Source organism: Dermacentor albipictus, chromosome 1 (genome assembly GCF_038994185.2).
Source record: "Dermacentor albipictus isolate Rhodes 1998 colony chromosome 1, USDA_Dalb.pri_finalv2, whole genome shotgun sequence".
Classification (NCBI taxonomy): Eukaryota; Metazoa; Arthropoda; class Arachnida; order Ixodida; family Ixodidae; genus Dermacentor; species Dermacentor albipictus.
Window position 1 is genome coordinate 102,639,899 of NC_091821.1, and position 19,657 is coordinate 102,659,555.

General features: G+C 43.4%; 1 protein-coding gene across 5 annotated transcripts in view; it reads right to left on the bottom strand.

Moving 5' to 3' along the window:
- LOC135906148 (uncharacterized) overlaps window positions 1–19,657 on the bottom strand; it is a 281,677-nt gene that overhangs the window by 33,458 nt on the left and 228,562 nt on the right. For all 5 annotated transcript variants that reach the window (XM_070524112.1, XM_070524105.1, XM_070524086.1 and 2 more), the window contains 3 exons: window positions 18,614–19,057; window positions 16,211–16,407; window positions 5,589–5,729 (listed from right to left, as the gene is read on the bottom strand). In XM_070524112.1, coding sequence (XP_070380213.1) covers window positions 5,589–5,729; window positions 16,211–16,407; window positions 18,614–19,057 — 782 coding nt within the window. The remainder of the gene's footprint in view (window positions 1–5,588; window positions 5,730–16,210; window positions 16,408–18,613; window positions 19,058–19,657) is intronic.

A 19,657-nucleotide genomic window follows, 5' to 3' on the forward strand; every position in this document is an offset into this window, starting at 1 on the left:
CTACCAGCATCTCTCCTCAGCGTTCCTAAAATCGATGTCGTAGTTGCCAATTGCTTGTTCACCAGCCTGCTTTTTCCCCACTTTTGCACTAAGTCGCCCATTACTACAGTATACTGAGTTTGCACTTTTTTCATAGGTGATTCCACATCTTCATAAAACTGATCTACTTCCTCATCATCATGACTGGATGTTGGAGTGTAGGCTTCTACTACTTTATATCTCTTATTACGTTTGAGTAAGACTACAGCTACCCGCTCATTAATGCTGTTGAATTCGTCAATGTTGCCCGCTATGTCCTTATGGATTAGGAATTCTACCCCATATTGCTTCTTATCTAGGAGACCTCTACAGCAGAGGACATGTCCGTTATTCAGCAATGTATAGGCCTCACCAGTTCTTCTAATCTCACTAAGGCTGATGATATCCCAAACTATGTCTTAAAAAATATCATGGCTAAATTCTATGAGCTGTGTTGTACATGAGTAACCCAATCTAAAACCATGCTGAGCATGAGTGAAGAATTGATTTTGATCCAAATGTTTCATAATTGCACTATAAATTATGTGTTCAAAAGTGTTGCAACTGATATTTGTAAGCAAAATTGGCCTGTAATTACCAACTATGTTTTTAGGACCACTCTTATGAACGGGCACTATATCAGCATTTTTCCATTCCTGGGGTATTATTCATGTATCCAAAGATTTTGAGTAGAGGATAACCAAATAATGTGCAATAATTTCAGCACTGACTTTAAAAACATAATAAGAAACGTCATCGGACCCAATGGCCAGAGAAACGTTTAGGTTAGTGAATAATTTTAAGACACTGTTGTACGTTACAATTAGTTCCGGCATTGACCCTTGCACATGAATGCCCATGTCTAGAATTTCGTGATGCAAATTGGCCACGAAGATGGACTAAAAATACTGATTGAAACAACATGCCTTATCATAATCATTAGTAACAGGTTCAGCATCGTTATTCAGTGCCGGAATGCCGACTGATTCATGGCCATTGCTTTTAAGAAATTTCCACAGTTCTTTTCGATTATTCTGAAGTTTGAGGCCCAACTCATTTAGGTACCTCTTTTTTGCAACTTTAGTTTTCACTTTTATTTCTGTTCCAAGGCCTCACACATATTCTAGTACTTTCGTATCCCGAGAATTAGGCACCTCTGGCCTCCTTGCAGCCCTTGGGTTCAGCAAAAGCAGGGGGAAAGTAAACATGTTCGTAGCAGAGATTAGTAAGAGGTGATTGGAAGATTGGTGGAACCGACAAACAACGGAGGCGTACAAAAACTAAGTTCACAATAGGGGTTCAGAAAGTTTGGTTATGGGAATTCATTGTTTCTTTCTTTTTTTTCTCTATTTAACATAGGTAGGACATTAGGCAATATAATAAGAGTTGGTGGCGCAACTCACCACCCCATTCCAAAGGGGACGCTCATAGCGTGTGTGCGTGCGTCCGTCCGTCCGTCCGTCCATCAATGCTTTCTTCCGAGTAATAGCTGCGAATCTCAAAGGCTATGCTTTTTCGTACTGCGACTGTTTTAGACATTAACTGGTGCCACTTCTCAACAGAACACCTCGTAAAGAAATAACATAGCCTCTAAGATGTAACATGACAAAACAAACAAAAACAAATGCAGTGCCGCATTTGCATTTTTATTTTGACCGTCTTGAGAGAGGGAGAGAACTGACCTGTAACAGGCGTTGGCCATGCCATAACCAAGCACAAACGTGCATCTATCCAGTCAGGTCTAAACAAAGGGCCACAGATGGAAAGAGCAAAGCAGTGCGGCCCACGCGGCAACACCAGAGTCGCCAACGTGCTCCTGTGCACTAGCACTCTCCGCATCCACGATGGCACGGCGTTCGAATTATCGGTGGTGGTGCGGAGTTCAGTGCGACTTAGTGGGATGCATTAAATATTGCTTTCAATACATTGTTGGACGGACCACTGCAGCTACTTCAAATTATCCGAAATTTCAAATTAACAAGCTTTTACTGTATACCTGTGAAGATCATCGGTGACAATGGCCCACCTTTCAATTTATAATTTACAGCCTTCTTATAATCAATCTACAACTCAAGCTCACCACATTGCCCATAGTCGAATAGAATCTACGAGCGATTTGTCCAGACTGTCAAGAACAGCCTTGAAAATCCGTGAAGTGTGGAAAAGATCTTTCCCTGGTTCTTCTCCAGTTCAGAAGCACCCCAATGGACAACGTGCCTTCGCCAGCTGAGCTTCTTATGGGAAGACAACTGAGGATTACGGTACCTCTTTGAGCTCGGCAACTAGACACATTATGATTGCGACACAGCGAAAAAGCAGCTTCTTTTTCGGCAGCCTTAACACGAATACCACGACTAGCATACATAGCCATTTTATGTACTTCAGCAAGGGCAAGAAGTGCTGTTTCTAGTGAATAACAAATGAACAGCTGATCTAATCCACAAACTTGGATTACAACTGCCGAACGTTGCATATCATTACAGTCAAACCTCGATGTATTGAACAAGGATATATAGAATTATTGCGTATATCGAACACTTTCTATAGCACCTGGAGAACTGTATGCATTTTTAATTTTTTATTTCGATTGGGATTGGATGTGAAATGGATATACCATATTTACTCGAATAATGATCGCACTCGTGTAATGATCGCACCCTGAACTTGTCGCAGCAATATGTTGTGTGCCAAGTCTAGCTAATGATGATCGCACTTACCATCTATCGAATGCAACGCGGACGACTCTTGAAGACATACCAAGCAGTCTGCACGCACCAAACATTCTTAAGCAGATGCCCCATTTCATTCCTTTCATCACTTTCCGCACTTCCAAGAAAAAAAAAAAAAAGAAAGCTACAACCAAACTTGTCTCAGCTTTATTATTTGTAGGCTTCATAATGGTTTTGCTCAACAACAACAACAACAACAACAACAACAACAACAACAACAACAACAACATAAAGGGCGCCTTTCGATTCTTCTCGTCTGTACTCGTGGGCACGCAACAAATCGCGAGCGGCAACGATAGTAGCCACGTTTACACTGATACGTCAGAAGTGTACCCTATTCATACGCCTACGCTTGTAACACAGCTAAGATATTCGCCCACCCTTAGCGAAAACGTGCCGTATTAGGATAGTAGTGAAGACAAATGCCGCAGTTTCTGCAGCATACCTGCCATGTGTTTCTATGTCACTGGCAGCTAAGCACGCCCCTCTCTGTTTCTGTCCCCTCAAAGTGGACATGGCTACGTTACTGTCACAAACTTGGCCGATATTAATGATATTATTCATTACTGATATGGAAGAAACTGTTTCAATGCACGTAATGTACTCACGAGAAGAAAAATAATTGCGTTCGGCGCGTTCGGCTTGCTCCGCCGGCCGCCATTTTTGCTTTGGTCTTCCGCACTAACAGCGGCAGCTGCCTGCTTGTCATACCGCAGCAAATGCGGGATGAAAAAAGAAAATGTTTCTTTTTGTAGGAAATTTAACCCACGTAATGATCGCACCCCTGAATCTGCATCAATTTTTTTGAGCTTTCCCGCAACACCCTCGATGATAGTGGTGGCGCGATGGGCATTCCCAACTGCTGCCCACTATAGTTGCACCCATCGATTGCACCGAGGGCGCCATTTGAATGTAGCAGCGCACGCACGCAGCGGCTCGCCTAGTTGGACAATGTCAACGACACATTGCACAACGTTCGCATCACATTTGTCACACTGACTCCTCCTCGGTGCCGCGCTCTGCACCTGCCACGCCTTGCGAGGACTGGCAGTTTGCATCCACAAAGACGCACGACAGCATGCGCTTACTGGGTTCACTCACAGATGCCTTGACATACGCCACTTAATACTTTGTTATTGACAGTGTTTCAAAATGTTTCGATTGACGGACGTGGAGATCATAGCAGAAGTAGTGGCCAAACGAAGACGCTGCCGAGGTTGATCCCGCAAGTGCTGATGTTGCCCCACTCCCAACTGCAACTGAGGCTGTAGCTGCTTCGGCCCTACTATGCCGCTATTGTGGCGCAATAGAGGGCAGCAGCCTATTGCTTGTGGATTGTTTAGACTATTGTCCCGAAAAGAGTGTACCGCGGGCCTCTTTGCTTTCTTTCCAGGAATTTTGTGGGCTCCTCGACGCGGGGGAAAACCTTTGTATACAAATAACCACGACGGCGCCGCGGGCATGTGCTGCCGCCCGGCCTCCATCGCCGCCGCGCCGGACGTCACACGTGCACATGACGCGTCCTCTTCCCACGCTCGGCTGTCAAAAGCTGATTAGTTATGGTCAGAGTGCTTTTGTGTACGGAGTGTTGACGCGGCCATTTCTCGGCCCCTTAAACTCTGACGCTTATTGGATGATGTCGGCTTGCCTGATTGGTCGGAGTAATGAAATAACCCATTGGTGGAGAAGCCTGCGCCTCCCGCCGGTTCGTGGGTCCCTTGGATGCTGCGGAAACTTATTTAAGGAATAGTTTGGGGTAGTTCTGGGGAGTGAGCAAGTAGACAGCAGCAGAGGGTGCAACTTCACCAGGGGAGACCAGGCCGGTCAGGCAGGCCGATGACGACGAGTATGACATCGTTCTGTTTGTAGATATTTTGTACAGTGTTAACTTAAAGTAAATACCAAGTGAATAAACATAGTTGTTGAAATGCTACTTCTCGTTGTCGTACCTGTGGATTCGGACTTGCCCCTGCCAGAGCTCATCCCCCTTCACCTTCCGTCTCCCTGGTGAGCTGATGCGTCTGATATCTAACGGCTGCGTCACTTCGCTACACTATGTTGAGGACTCTGTGTTTAAGCACGCGGCTGTCAATAAGAAGCAGGCTACACTGCTGCAGTACATTCAGCCAAAGAAATACTTTGTTTGACGTGAGCATTTACTGCACCACGAATGGGGTGCAATCGGGGATTGTTGTTCGGAGTACGCGTTTGGTTGCGCCGCGCATGATTGGCCTAGGCCACTCAGACTTCGCACGGGTGATGAAGTCGGCGCGGCCTAGGCTAATTGCATGCGGCACAGTCGACCACACGTTCATGGCGGACGTAGTCGGCATGGCCTAGGCCAATTGCATGCGGCGCAACCGAATGCGCGCTCTAAACACCGATCCCCGATTGCGCCCTTGTTCATTTATTGAGTTGCGGAAGCTTTTGACGCATTTTTAATGTGATTTTATATATCGAATTCTGGCTATATCGAACTATTTTGTGATCACCGCACTGTTCGATACATCGAGGTTTGACTGTATAAGTAAAGACGGCTCCACATACTGACACAACCGCTTTCACATCAAGCCAGTCAGAAGTTATTCCTCTGAAAGTACCACAGAAGACTACTATCCACCAACTGAAGATACCCCGATATAATGCCTGATGACATGCAGAACAGGCACCATCCTACACTCAACCACCTCACAGTGCTCAAGGACTCCATTGTGTCAAACCGCCCATAACTTATCCAAATTAATTGCCTGAAAACTGAACAAGCACAGAGCACAAAACAGTGGGATGGCTGTGGCACTCTTCAAACACCTGGCATGCTTTATATAAGAATGCACAAGTCACCTCAAATGCAGACTCATCCCTTTGGTCTGGCACTGGGGCAATGGTGAAGCTGCAAATCAATCTGAAGCTATCAATGAGGCAACCTTTGATGGTCTGGCACCCCTTTTCGGCATCCTCAAGGAGGCTCTTGCATTCTGGAGGCTGCAGCAAGTAAAATACAAAATTAAGCAAAACAATGTGGCTACTAAAGAAACAACAACATACATTTTCGTGAGTGGACATATAAAATTTTAAATTTATAGTCACTGGCCTAACAAATGTGCCAGTGCCTCTCTCTGTTCTGAAATATCCTCACTCCAACAAATATCTGCCTTAAAGCGCATAGTTCTTTAATTACAGTGAAGCTTCTTCTGTCTTTCTCCCCAGGATTTTGCACATCTGCTTGGTCAATTCCTCAGAGTAAAGTGGGCAGACCCCGGAGGCAATGTAGTGTAAACTAGGCTGGAGAAAGTGTAATAGTAAACTGGGATGGTCCTGATGATGGTGTGATGAAAACTGGGCCGATTCCAAAGACAAATCCACAGTTACAAGGGTCACGTGGGTCGTGTGGTGGGTGTTGCATGGATGGGAGGACGTAGGTAAAGCTGAGCATATAAAACCCTCATTGTGAAAGTTTGCATTTGCACCTATATCATGGGACTGAATCAAATTCTCAAAGCCAAGAAGAACCATCTTGCTGGGCACACATGTGTTTGCTATGCTGCAAAGCACAATGTAGAACATGAACAGTCACATGTGTGTTGCTGTGAAGCCAAGCGACAAAAAGATTCTGTGATGAAAGGAGAATGTGGCAGGCTCTGGCCTCATGTGTCTCTTTGCATAGCATTCAAGTGCAACATTCCAGCAAAGCTATGCTTAAGAAGAAGAAGATTCCAACAAGTCGTTTAACTCTTTAGTAGAGTAAAACCTTGTCAATTTGGAGAATCGGATAATCCAGACTCGCCCTCTGGTCCCAGTAGGTGCATGCATTATTTATTGGAATCAAACTCTCATTAAGTCGGATGTATTTGGCTGACACTGGTTAGTTCAGCCAACTCATGGAGCTTGGCATGTGCAGAGTGCTGCGAATGTTTGATGCAAAAGAGCAAAAACGGCGCTAGCGTCCAACTGAAACGAAGCAGCGGAGTCCACATTGCGATTGTCATTAGCAGAAATCATACATGAACAACAAGAACGCCAAATGCTTTGTGCCTATTGATGGCCTTTATAGCCTTTATTCTTGTGTTTATCACCACGCATAACACTGCGTTGGCCACAGCCTACAGAATTGCGTTGTCATCGTCTATGATTGGGTTGATAGTGGCCACGGTTTTATTTGCAGCGGTTGCAGCCAACAGTAGTCTTGTTTTGACTCAGTGCAATGGCTACGCGTGCAATGTCACAAACACATATGGCGGAAGATGTCAAGGATGAAAAGCACCAGGTACATTGCGATAGACGGACGATCTGTTGGCAACGAGCTCACTGGCAAAAAAATAATCGGGATGTCTGCGCTGTAGTGAAAAGCGCATCTTCTAATAACGGCATAGTAATCGCCAACTCTTCTCAACTTTGCATGGAAGCGGTGATCCGTGCTGTGTTCATGATGACTCGCGTCACATGAATGTTACAAGTTACAGAACTGTATACATGAAAAGTGCTATAGAAAAATGATGTACTACGAAGAGGTGACATACTAAAATATGTCGCTACAGGTAGCACTACTGCCTCGCCAAGGACCTTGAGCACAAGGTCCCGGAGGTATGGGCCATACAGGTCGCTACTATTACAGCATCAGCCTCTCGTGAGAGTATATGCTACGAATATTGTGGGCTTATAACGTGCAATGAATTGACATCTTGTAAAAAATTTTAAACTGATTTATGATCAAAAGTTCGTTCTGCTCCAAGAAGCATTACCGGATGATGGGAAATGTGGCATCGGTATGCTAGAGAAAAGTGCTTCTTTCGTTCAGCTTTTGCTTCTCGACGCTCCACCATGACGTGAGGAACGATCAGCCACTCACTACACCTGCCACAGAGGGGAGGTTCACTACCAGTCAGGAGGTAAGAATGCGTACTGTACGCGAGTCTTATTTTCTGTCGACAGAACATGACATCAGTTTGTCGCGCTTTTGTTACTGAAAGCCGATTTCGTATGTGCGGCTTAATTAAATGAAGTTTATTAGAGGTTTCACGGTCCCAGAGGGATTGCCAAAACTTTCTCAGCGTTTTGTACAAGAAAGGCTTCAAGTCAGTGGGAGGGATAGCTATGGTAGTGTCACAGGCTCTCGTTATGGGTGTAGCAAGTTTGTCTGCAAGCATATTGCCCACTATGCCTTTGTGGCCTGGCACCCAATATACTATTATATGTTGGTTAGATGTATACATAGTGCACAGACATGAATAGAAGTCACTGACTACAGGATTGAGATGTTTCCGTAAAGAAACTGAAGCTCTTACTATGCTCAAAGTCTGTAAATATGACAGCTTTTTGTAGTTTTAATGCCTTTATGAGTTTTACAGCTGAGAATAATGCATAAGCTCTGCCGTAAAGGTGCTTGTTTCTGCGTGCAGAATATTGCATTCCGAGAAGGATGGCCTGACTGGTGCATACGATATGCCATTAGGTGACTGACGCGTTAGTATGAGATCCTGGACAGGAGTACTTCAACTGGAGTTCCGGAAAGTGCATACGGTTGTGCATTTCTGGAGCACGCTTTGCAACTTCAACAAAGGACGTGTCGCATTCTATCAGTTGCCACATCCACAGTGGCAACAGCATTGTTGGAGCCATCAGTGGATGCACATGTAGTGGGACATTCATTTCATAGGTCAGCTTCCTCACGTATAGTGAGAAAGGTTTTCTCATTGAAGGTCGATTCTGAAATACTGTGGCAGACGTTAAATCATTAACGGTTTTATAACGAGAGTGTTTAGGATTAGATTGTACTTTGAGGAAGTATGTGAAGCTTATATATGTTCTTTGCAGGTGGAGTGACCACTCATTAGATTCTTCGTATAAACTCTGTATAGGACTTGTTCTGGAAGACGCCTGAGGCCAGGCAAATACCTAAATGGTGAACAGGATCCAAAATCTTTAATGCACTTGTAACGGCAGTTTGATACATTGCGGAACCATAGTCCAGACGTGACCGTATAAGGCTCCTGTACAGGTTCAATAAGCAGCCCCTGTCACTGCCCCATGTAGTGTGCGCAAGAACTTTAAAAATGTTCATTGTTTTTAAACATGTCTTTCAAATACTTTATGTGCAGGATAAATGTCAGTTTAAAGTCAAGTATGACACCAAGAAATTTGTGCTGCATGTTCAAAGGCAAGCGATCACCGTGTAGCTGGATATTGGGCTCTGGGACAAGGCCCCTCTGCCTTGTAAAGAAGATGCAGGAGCTTTTTTTGGAATTCAGCTTAAAGCCGTTCTGATTTGCCCATGTTGAGACTTTGTTGAGCCCAAGTTAAATGCATCACTCGCAGACTGCAATGTTACACAATTTAAATCCAATTTGCACATCATCGACATATGCAAAATAAAACATGCTTTGCGGAATATACGAATGTAAAGAATTCATTTTAACAATAAAAAGGGTCCAGCTAAGTACGCCACCCTGCGGTACCCCAGTTTCTTGTGTAAATGAGTTAGACAGGGCATTGCCAATTCTAACACAGAAAGTACCAGTGTGAGAGATAGCTTTCAATTATGCTGAGCATGCTGCCATGGATGCCACAAGAAGGATTGTTTATGGCCAAATGCAGTGCGAATGTTTGCCTCAATGCACACAAGATGGTCGGTTGTGGATCTGCCTTCTCGAAAAACCACATTGGTAGGGATCAAGTATGTTGTTTGATTTCAGGAAATACAAAAGACGGCGATTTATCATTTTTTCGAGAAGCTTACACAGGCAGCTTGTAAGCACTATCGGCCGGCAGCTTGTTACCAAGGGTGGGTCTTTACCCTGTTTCAAGACAACGACGATAGCTTCTTTCTTCTGCTCAAATGTTATTATTAAGTGTGAGCAATGTCATTTGTGTATCTGTGTGCATGTTCTTGATCATGTCATACATGAGCCTGTCTGCTCCCTGCGCAGAGCTTCTGCAGAGGTTTAATGCTGCTCTAAGCTCAGCAATGTTGAAAGGACAGCAATGTTGAAGAGGACGGCCAATTTAGCCTTCTGAGTGCATTCCCCACTTTTTCCTGGGTATACGAATTGATTCCCGAAAGAAACTTCTCCCTGTTTGCTCTCCTAGCCTGTCATCCATGCGCCTTTCCTGTGATTTAGACTGCTTGAATTGAACAAGGTTTTCTGCAGTTGGATATCGGCGCAGAATGTACCATGCTTTGTTTTGCTTTTTTTGAGCTTGTCTGCAGTCATCGTTCCACTAGGGAACTCATCTTCCATGTGAACGGCCTTTTGTTTGAGGGATGAACTTTCCTGTTGCATCAATGATAAATGCGGTAAAATATGATACGCCATGATCTATACTACGATTATTTATAAAATCTGGAGATATGCAGGCGGATTTTTAAAAATCATTTTCAATTAGCCTCGGCTAGTTTCCAGCGAGGGACATGCGCAGGGGACTCATGTTCTGTTACTAGGTTTAAAGTTACTGGGAAGTGATCACTTCCGATTGTATTTTTAATTGCACACCATTCTAAATCGGGGAAGATAGAAGCAGAGCCGATCAACAGGTCTATAGACGAGCATGAATTATGATGAGAATTATAATATGTTGGTTCTTTCTAATTGAAGAGGCATGCCCCGGAGTTTAAAAGTAAGTTTTCAATGAGTCGACTTCTTGCGTCGCATTCAGAGTTTCCCCACATTGTGTTGTGGGCATTAAAATTGCCTACGAGTATCTAGGGGTCCGGAAGCTGATCAATTAGGTTATAAAAATTGCTCTTTCCAAAATGATAATTTGAGGGTATGTATATGGAACATACAGTGATCAATTTATTAGAAAGAATCACCCAAACTGACACTGCCTCAAGGGGAGTCTAAAGGGTGATGTGTCGGCAAGTTACAGACTTCTCGGCTACTATTGCTACACTGCCTGATGAGGCGTTCGCCTCGTTATGGTCTTAATGACAGATGGTGTACTGACGAAGAAAGTTTATGTGTGTGGGTTCCAGATGCGTCTCTTGAACACACAGCAACTTTGAATTATGCTTGTGTAGGAGTTCTGTAATGTTGTCTAGGTTATGAAGTCCTCTAACATTCCATTGCATTATTTGTGTCTCGATGATGATAAATGTGTTTTGTGTTGTGTGTTTAAGAGACGAAGATTAGCTCACGGGCCCTTTCCAGCCACTGTGACTCAAGCTTTGTCTTTTTTTGAGCCATCGCAAGAACCTTGCCGCTCTTTCAGTGCTAGCAGCGCTGTCTGGCTGTTCATTATGTCCATTGCCTCTTGCAAGGTGCTGGACACGTGCTCTTCTGAGCGCTATGTTTGATGTGAAGGCCTCGACACAATAGATGAGACCTTTGAGGCCACCTGCCCGGAGGTCCATGGCCCCTTCTGCTGGGGTGGTGGATCAGCACTATCTGCAACCATCGAGGGGGCAGATGGTGTCGCTGCCGGCTCACTGCATGTGGGCCGGACAGCCGCCGGAATCCGTTGTGTCACCGCCCCCTGACGCGTCACATTGGCAAAGCTGTTTGGCTGGTAGAACACCCTCCTCTGTCCTTCCTTGAATGAGAGGTTCTCCTTCATCTTAATAGCTACGATTTCCTTCTCTCTTTTCCAGGACGGACAGGACTGCGAGTATGCAGCATGCTCCCCGTCGCAGTTTGCACAGTGTAGAGGGTTATCACAGGATTCAGTGGGATGTTCGTGTGCACTGCATTTTGTACAGGTCAGTCGGCCTAGGTAGTTTTGTGAACTGTGGCCGAATCTTTGGCAATTGAAGCAACGGAGAGGGTTAGGGATGTACTGCCTTACTCGGATCTTAATGTAACCTGCTTCGATTGTTTCTGGCAGTACACTGAAACCGAATGTGAGAATTAGGTGCTTGGTATCGATTTCTTTCCCATTGCGCCTCATTTTAATTCGTTTTACATTGATAACATTTTGTTCGTTCCATTCATCAAAAAGTTCAGCCTCAGTCAGGTCCATCAAGTCATCATCAGAAATCACACCACAGATGGTGTTCATGGTGCAGTGTGGAGTTACTGAAACTGGGGTGTCCCTAATAGACACTAGGTTACTTAGTTTTTGATACTGGTTTTTCTCATGAAATACTAAGAGGAGGTTGCCACTTGCTAGTCTAGATGCCTTACAGCCTGGACCTATAGTCTGAGTCAGACATTTGGAAATGAGAAAAGGCGAGATCGTTCTCGTTGTCTTTCCTGGTTTCTCAGAGTGAATGACTTGATAGTGGGGAAGTTTTCAGGGTGTCGGCCAAAAAAATTAAATACTTCTTAGGTGCGCCCTCGCTTCTGAGGGCAATCAGGGAGTGTTGGAAATTAACTATCCATAGTAAATATTCAGTTTTTGGCAGTAACGGCAGCCACCCACCATGGAACCCAACAAGGGGACGCCACAAGTCTTATAAAGAAGCAAGTCCTGCGGACGCCAACTGTATGTTTCCGCTATAACCAAATATGTACAACCAAGGTTGGTTGTTCCACACAAAGTTAAACCCTTGCTTCCTGGAAAATTGGAAGTAAGGGGAAACCAGGAGAAGACAGGAAAGATGGAAGATGGAAGCTTGATAAAGAAGCAGAAAGGCTCCATAGAACACACCGTCCTGTGTTCTGCTTGTCCCTGTGTCATTTTTTGCGCTATGTATCCCAGTCTGAATGAATCCATAGAAATCTGTCTGTGGGAAGCTTATAAAACAGCCCAGCAGCTCCCCCAAACAGCCTAAATGGAACTCCTTATGGCCCTTGGGGTCTCAAATACCTTTGATGAAGTCATGGAGGCACAGCTCAATGCGTAAAAGTTAAGGCTCACCCAGTCAACAACGGGAAAAGACTGGGTTTCAGAGACTGTGCAGAACTCCAAAACAGACAGATGGACCTCACATCTGCCCAGAGGGAAAAAAATATCACCGTTTCATCAATCCTAAAAGGGATGGGCGCTGTCCTAAACCCGGGACGCTGAGAAGCTAGGGTAAACGTTACAAGAAAACATATGAGGGCAGGAGTAACACATACTACACTGATGCCACAGTACACAGAACAAATGTACCATGGTTTACAGCGACAGTGATAGATAATAGTTAGAGAAGCCACGAGCACCACAGCGTGGGCCTACAACTTCTGCAAAGCCAAGGAGATAGCCATCACTATGGCTATTGCAGAGCACACAAACACAAGTGAGGAAGCCCACACCCTGACGGACTCCATGAAAGTGTGTAGAAAATAATGAAATGGTAGGTTCTGCATGGCAGCTGCCAAGCTAATAAATAAAAACAAGGACCTCAGCGCAATCAAACTCATCTGGATACCAGGTCACACGGGCATTAGGGGAAATGCATTCGCCCACTTGGTGGCCACTGAGCACACAACATACCAATGCCACCCCAACAGTGAGGCGAGCATTGAATAGAGCCAATCGGCAATCCTCCAACATTACAAGAGGGCTCGAATTAAATTTACCTCAAATTTGGCAAGTCAGCAAACACATACCTGACCCCTACGGTGACTCCAATAGCAACCCCTTTAGTGGCAGTGTCCGTCTCGGCGGATCTTATGAAACAATGAATGTGCTGAACACACATGATCTCCAGTCGAAAACGACTATTATCCGCCTGCCATAGGAAGATTTTCAACCAATCACCATAGCTCACAATGTCTGATTATGGTACTTATGTAATTATAATGCGCACCTTTTCTTTCTCTATAAAATTGGACAGATAAATTGCCTGCATGGTGCAATCGGATACGAAACCATAACCGCCTTTGCTGCGTTCAAATGCTTTACCGCATAACTAATATACTGCGGCTGATTGAAATTGCTTTTTCAAATACTACACGCAGATGTGAAAATAAACAAGGATGATTAGCTGACGCTCTTTCACAAAAGGTTACCACGAACAACACGCAGTACATTCGTGCAACCAATAATAGCTCGAACAGACTTATTCCGCTTTTCTTTCTTTCCTGACGCTATTAAAATGTGGAATGAATTACCGAATGATGTGGTACAAAAAAATGCTATGAGTGATTTTGAGGTTGGCCTTGATAAGTATTTCGCACACACTGTATAGCTTATATTTGTTCCTTGCATGTAGCTGTGTGTGTTTTTTTTCTACAAATGTTCTATGTATTACAAATGTTCTCCTACAAATGATCTTCAATGTTTGTTCTATGCACAATTCAATTACTGACCCTCCCTGTAACGACCCTCAAGTGAGGGTTAACAGCATGACTAAATAAATAAAGCTGATTTTAGGAAACCGGCAGCCATTGGGCAACATATTTTTCTTCCTAAAGAAATCGGGTACGCGTTATATTTCTACTTTGTTCAGCAGCTTTAATGTAATTTCTACATTAGTTCTCTACTTTAAACACAGAGCAAGTGAGCACACATTTGATTTAGGGGCGCATATTAGATACTGGCAAATACTGCCAAATGAATTGGTGGTGTGTTTTTTTTTTTTACGAATCTTCCTTAATTCGATTCTCCGGATAATTAAATCAATTTTGTCGGTGCCAACAGTGTCAAATTAACAAAAGTGGACTATACTGTACTGTTGAATGCTTTGCCACATGAACATATTTCCCTTGCACCATCAACCCTCTCTAGTACAGTGGCAGACTAACAGATTCGTTTACAGCAGGCTCTGCAATTGCTTTGCACATGATCAATGTTGTTCTAACTGTTAAAATCTAATTGTTTAAAGCTTGCCTTGTAAATGTGTTTCTGAATATCTGTGAGGGTTTTAAATCTAGCTTCATAATAACCATTGCCCAGACTCGCAGCTAGCATTGCCCATCAGGGAGGGAGAGTGTTATCACTAGGTGAAACAAAGTCAATGCAAAGGCCCACTGTGCTCCACCAAAGGACCATGAAAGTAATGAAAAAAGAGCACATGTGTGTATTTATTCTTCATGCATAAACAATTTCTTACCCTGGCTTGTGGTACATGCTCTGCTGTATCACCACAGATGTGTTGGACTGCTGCATAGGTGTAACTAACTGGACGGATTTGCAGGTTGGTGCACTGCTCTCATGTTCTCAATGATTTAATTCTTCTATGATAGTACATAACACTCAACCAAGACACACGATGTCATGTGCACAAAGTTTACAAGTTGGCAGTGGTGCAAGTGTGTGGTGGCAAGGCAGCAGCAGCAGTGCGTGGAAGAGGCAGGAGAACAAGGGGGAAGAGAGCGGTCACCAACTTGGCAGCATGGACAGATTGGTGCAGTGCTAAAAGGACAACAGCTCACTGGAGTTTTGAACTGCTGCATCGATTGGGTTACCAGCAGTGTTACATGCCACCATATTTCAGCCTTATCAAATTAAACTTCAGTAAATCTTAATTCTGAACTAAACATAGTTCATTATAGGCATTTAAGAAAATTTTGCTTTGTTAAATTCATTTCATAATGCACGGGTTTTTATTAGAACTTCAGGGGAACTTACTTTTGTTATACCAATTTCATTATAACGAGGTTTAACTGTACACTGGCCAATCAAATTTACTGACTTGCTACTTTATTCAGTGTCACGGCACCACCACGTTCCCCAAGAACTAATATTTAATGGTGGCCCAAAATTCAGACACCAAAATCTAAATAAATTGTGCTGCCAATATTGCTCTTGTAAATGTTGTAACTAGCTGCATTTCTCATAGTACTGAGATGTCTTGGCTTTTCCATGCTCTGCTTCACTGTTAGGCCAGATGCCAGAGTAGCTGATTGCATGAACAGTAAAGTGTACTTTGCTCGCTGAAGTGATCATCCATGGTAGCAAAATCTTGAGAACATTCTTCTGGGTGTTATTTTTTTAGTTATTCAAGCCAGAAGTGTTATGACATTGAGCACATTATATGTCATCATGTCGCACAGTCAGTCACTGTACTCAACAAAGACAGTCAGTGATTCGTGTGTCCTTGCCTGGCAATGTCTCATCAGAAGTGCAGGAGGAGGTCATGATCAGAAGTAGTTTGTTGATCTGCCACTGACAAATGGCAAATTTGTCTGAGCTTAGAGGGGGCCCAACAAAAACCTTGCATTTCATCCCCAGCATCTGCCAGGGCTCATTAACTACTGGCAGCATACAGCTGTGTCACTTAATTGTGACACCACCAAACTTTGCTGTTCTTCTACCACAAAGATCGGACTGCGTATCTAATCATGTAAAATGCATAACTAACAAAAAAAAAAATTAAAGCAGGCATTGTTGCCTGCTTTAATTCAGGAGAATAAAAATTCAACTCAATTCAATTTAATTAGAGCAAAACCAAGCAAAATGTGTATTAGGTTTTTCTGGTTAAAATTAAATTTTCCCTATAATTTCATTTTTTGGGCTGCACGACTTTTAGCTATTCTCTTTGCAAACAAAAATATTGGTGGGCAACTGAGTACAACAGTAAATCTTTTCCACCTGTCACCTCATTAGTGTATGTGCACATCTTACATGTTGAAAAGAAAGCACAGAAAGCACGAACTAACCTCTGTACAGTCAGAAGCAAAATCAGCAAGAGCGTCCAGTGCTTTTTCAACAATGCCTTCTACTCGGCGAATCAAGCAGATGCTCTCATCCACACGCTTCTTAAGCTGTTCATGATCCAATAACTGGACAATGGCACACATCCGAATTCCAGGTGATGAAAGGCTGCAGGAGATTGCAGGAAGTCCACTCTTTGAAGCTAGACAAACAGAAAAGGTGACAACACAGTCATCAAATAGCCTCTCTTCCAATGCTGCAAATTGTTTTCTATCATTAAGCCATCACCATTATATGAACCTCAAATAGCAGAGAAATTGAAAGCAACAATTATTTTATAAGAAAAGGACTCTACAGAGTGACAAACGCTCATACATTATACAAGCTGTGCTTGCTAAATAAGAAGGGCCATTTTTCCTCAAACCTATTTACCCACTGCCCCTTCTCCCAACCCTTATTTTCAGCACAAAATGGACAACAAAAAATTGCAAGTAGGTATTGTAACACTAATTCTGATAAATGATAGCATTTTTCTCACTTCAATGTAAGACACAATTATCACGTCTGCATCTCTGCATTTGCAGGTGTCATGGGAAAACATTGTGCATGACATTCCATAAGGTGTTCACATTCCAGATATCCTTCTGAACCTGAAGACAAGTGATGGACACATTGCTTTTCAAGTCTGCTCTTATTACCAAGTGGTACGTTATGAACATAACAAACACATTTTATATATATATATATACTGTAGTTGGATACTGAAAGCAGAATTTCCATGTACATGGAGAAAGTTAACAGTTCTCTCGTGTTTGTTATGGTAAAAACGGTATTCTTTGCCCAAACACAGGAATGAAGATGTAACATAGCGTGGTGGCTTGGCACGTAGATGCTACATCCTGTATTTTGCATCATATTGCGGTACTCGAAACACACTTCACAGGTTCTCTATGCCGTCTGTCCGATACAATGGTCTAAAACTAGTTAGTGCAAATTTTCACTAAAGCTGGTAGCAAAAATCTGATTAAACCACTTCCATTAAGTTACGCAGGTACCCTGCTTTATATCATAGATAAATATTTTATATTTTACGCAATCACTTCCTAGTTAACTTTGAACGGGATTGAAGGCGATGTGCAATATATAATGCACAAGGACTTTCAGGAGGATATGCTAAATATAGTACTAGATCAGAGCTGGCAAAATGCAACAGCAAGAAAGCGTTCTCACTCTATAACATCCTCAGCTAAAGCAACTAACTATACTTTTTAGCCATGATGCTCGTCAAATGGCACCTGTACGGCAGCAGTCTAGAATATAGTACTAGATCTAGTACTAGATATAGTACCAGAATATAGTACTAGATCAGAGCTGGTAAAATGCGACACCAAGAAAGCATTTTCAATCTATAACATCCTCAGCTAAAGCAACTAACTATACTTTTTAGCCATGATGCTCATCAAATGGCACCTGTACGACAGCAGTCAATCACCTTTTAACTGGAATCTTCAAATAGCTGAACTGTTAAGGGTTGCTCCCAGCACTATGGCAACTTATTTCTTCTTTTAGTGAAAAGGAAAGTTGACATCTGCCTGAAGGTTGCACGAAACTATAAAGAAAATCGTACAGGTTCCTCAGGAAAGAAGCCTCCAACTGGCTTTCATTAGGTCGCTTGATTGCTCCATTTGATCGCTCCAACAGTTGATTGCTCCACAAGCTCACTCAATAAATATGTGCACAAGAATGATGCCTCCTGCAATTTATCAAAATTTTTCACCCAGAAACGACGGTACAAACAACAAAGTTTTTCTGGCTGGGTTGGATTATCAGTGGGCATTTGAAGAACTCTACTGTTAAATATTTAAGGTGCGCTTAGTTATCCATATGCGGATTAATGCAAAAGCATTGCGACCACCATGTAGACATTATGCCACGTAGCTTAGATATTATGCCACAATGCAAGGTCGTAGGTTCGACTCCCGATAAAGGTGGTAGGTTTGAGTGCTTTAATTTTATTTTAATTGACTGTGCCTTAATTAACACCAAAGTTCCTGGGATTGAGTGCCTTAATTAAGTTTACCCTAACACCAAAGGTTGTGGGTTCAAGTGCCTAAATTAGCCCTACCTTAATTAACTGTGCCTTAGTTAACTTAATCTTAATTATTACTAAGGTCAAGGGTTCGACTCCAACCAAAGTTTGAGGATTCATAGCCTTAACACCAAAGGTAATGGGCTCAATTCCCACCAAAGGTCGAGGGTTCATCGCCTTTTTAGACCACCGTTTGGTCACGCCGACAACCCCGGATTTTCCGTCTCATGAGCCATTTAATGTTCTTGTGTTAAAGCTCAAACCTAAATTTGAGGGCCACAATGCAAGCCAACTGCCACAGAAAAAAAGAAATGCCTACGAGACTGGGAGTCGGACCGGTGCAGCAGATCTCCAGCTGGGCATGTTGCATTGGCCTTCAGCTTCCATGAAGAAGCATTGTCCTTTCCTTGCTGGCAGAGCTGGCAGTTACCTCCAATGCCGTCAGGGGCCGAGTGTACAGTTGAAAGACTCCAATCAGCCCTCATGCGGTGCTGCCAGTGCTCATTGAATGCTATCATTGAGTCAGCATGTGTTGAGTAGAACTCGTGCTCTGGCGTTGGATCTGAATCAATACCCAAGTCAGGAGAGGTATGCTGCGACCTGGAGTGGGAAGTGGAATGACGACTGGTGCCCAGAGGGGTCACAGGCTGCCTCAAGGAAAAATCTGGAGTGGCCTGGTGGGGGCTCAATCGAGGAGGCGAGCTGCTGCTAACAACACTGATGAACCGCAGTGATGCATCTGACGTGCTCGAGTTTCCTGCACCTGGAGAGCGCGACCATTTCATATTAAAGCAAGCACTGGTTTACCAAGACATTCACACTGAATTACGGTCATAAATGTTCATAAGAAACTGTGGTTGCTCTATTTTCCAGACAAGAACTATTGCTGTCTTGAAAAGGCTATGGAATCAAACTCCACGGAATACAGTTTTGTACTGACAGTAGTAGCATAGAATGCAGGATCTCTTTTTAGAATAAAAACAGCACAAAAGACGGGATGAAAAAGAGACACAAACACAAAGCCTTGTGTTTGTTTGTCCAGTCTCGTATTTTGCGCTGTTCTTGCTCTAAAATGTTATGTAACAGTTAGCCTAATAATAAACTCTCCTGCAGGATTCCTACTGCACAGTTGCCATTTGACGAGCATCGTGGCAGTAGAGCAGTAGGAATCCTGGCACTAGACATGCTTTAATTTCACAACAGCAAAGCATGCCATAAATAAGAGCCCCAATCACCTTTGTTACATCACTATTTCTTCACCATGAAAATGTCCTCCTCTTCAAGCAATCTAGCTGAAGTGGCAGAACTGAGCTATTTGCTGCAGGTGGTTTTATAAAACTTACTTAAAGGACCCCTCACCAGG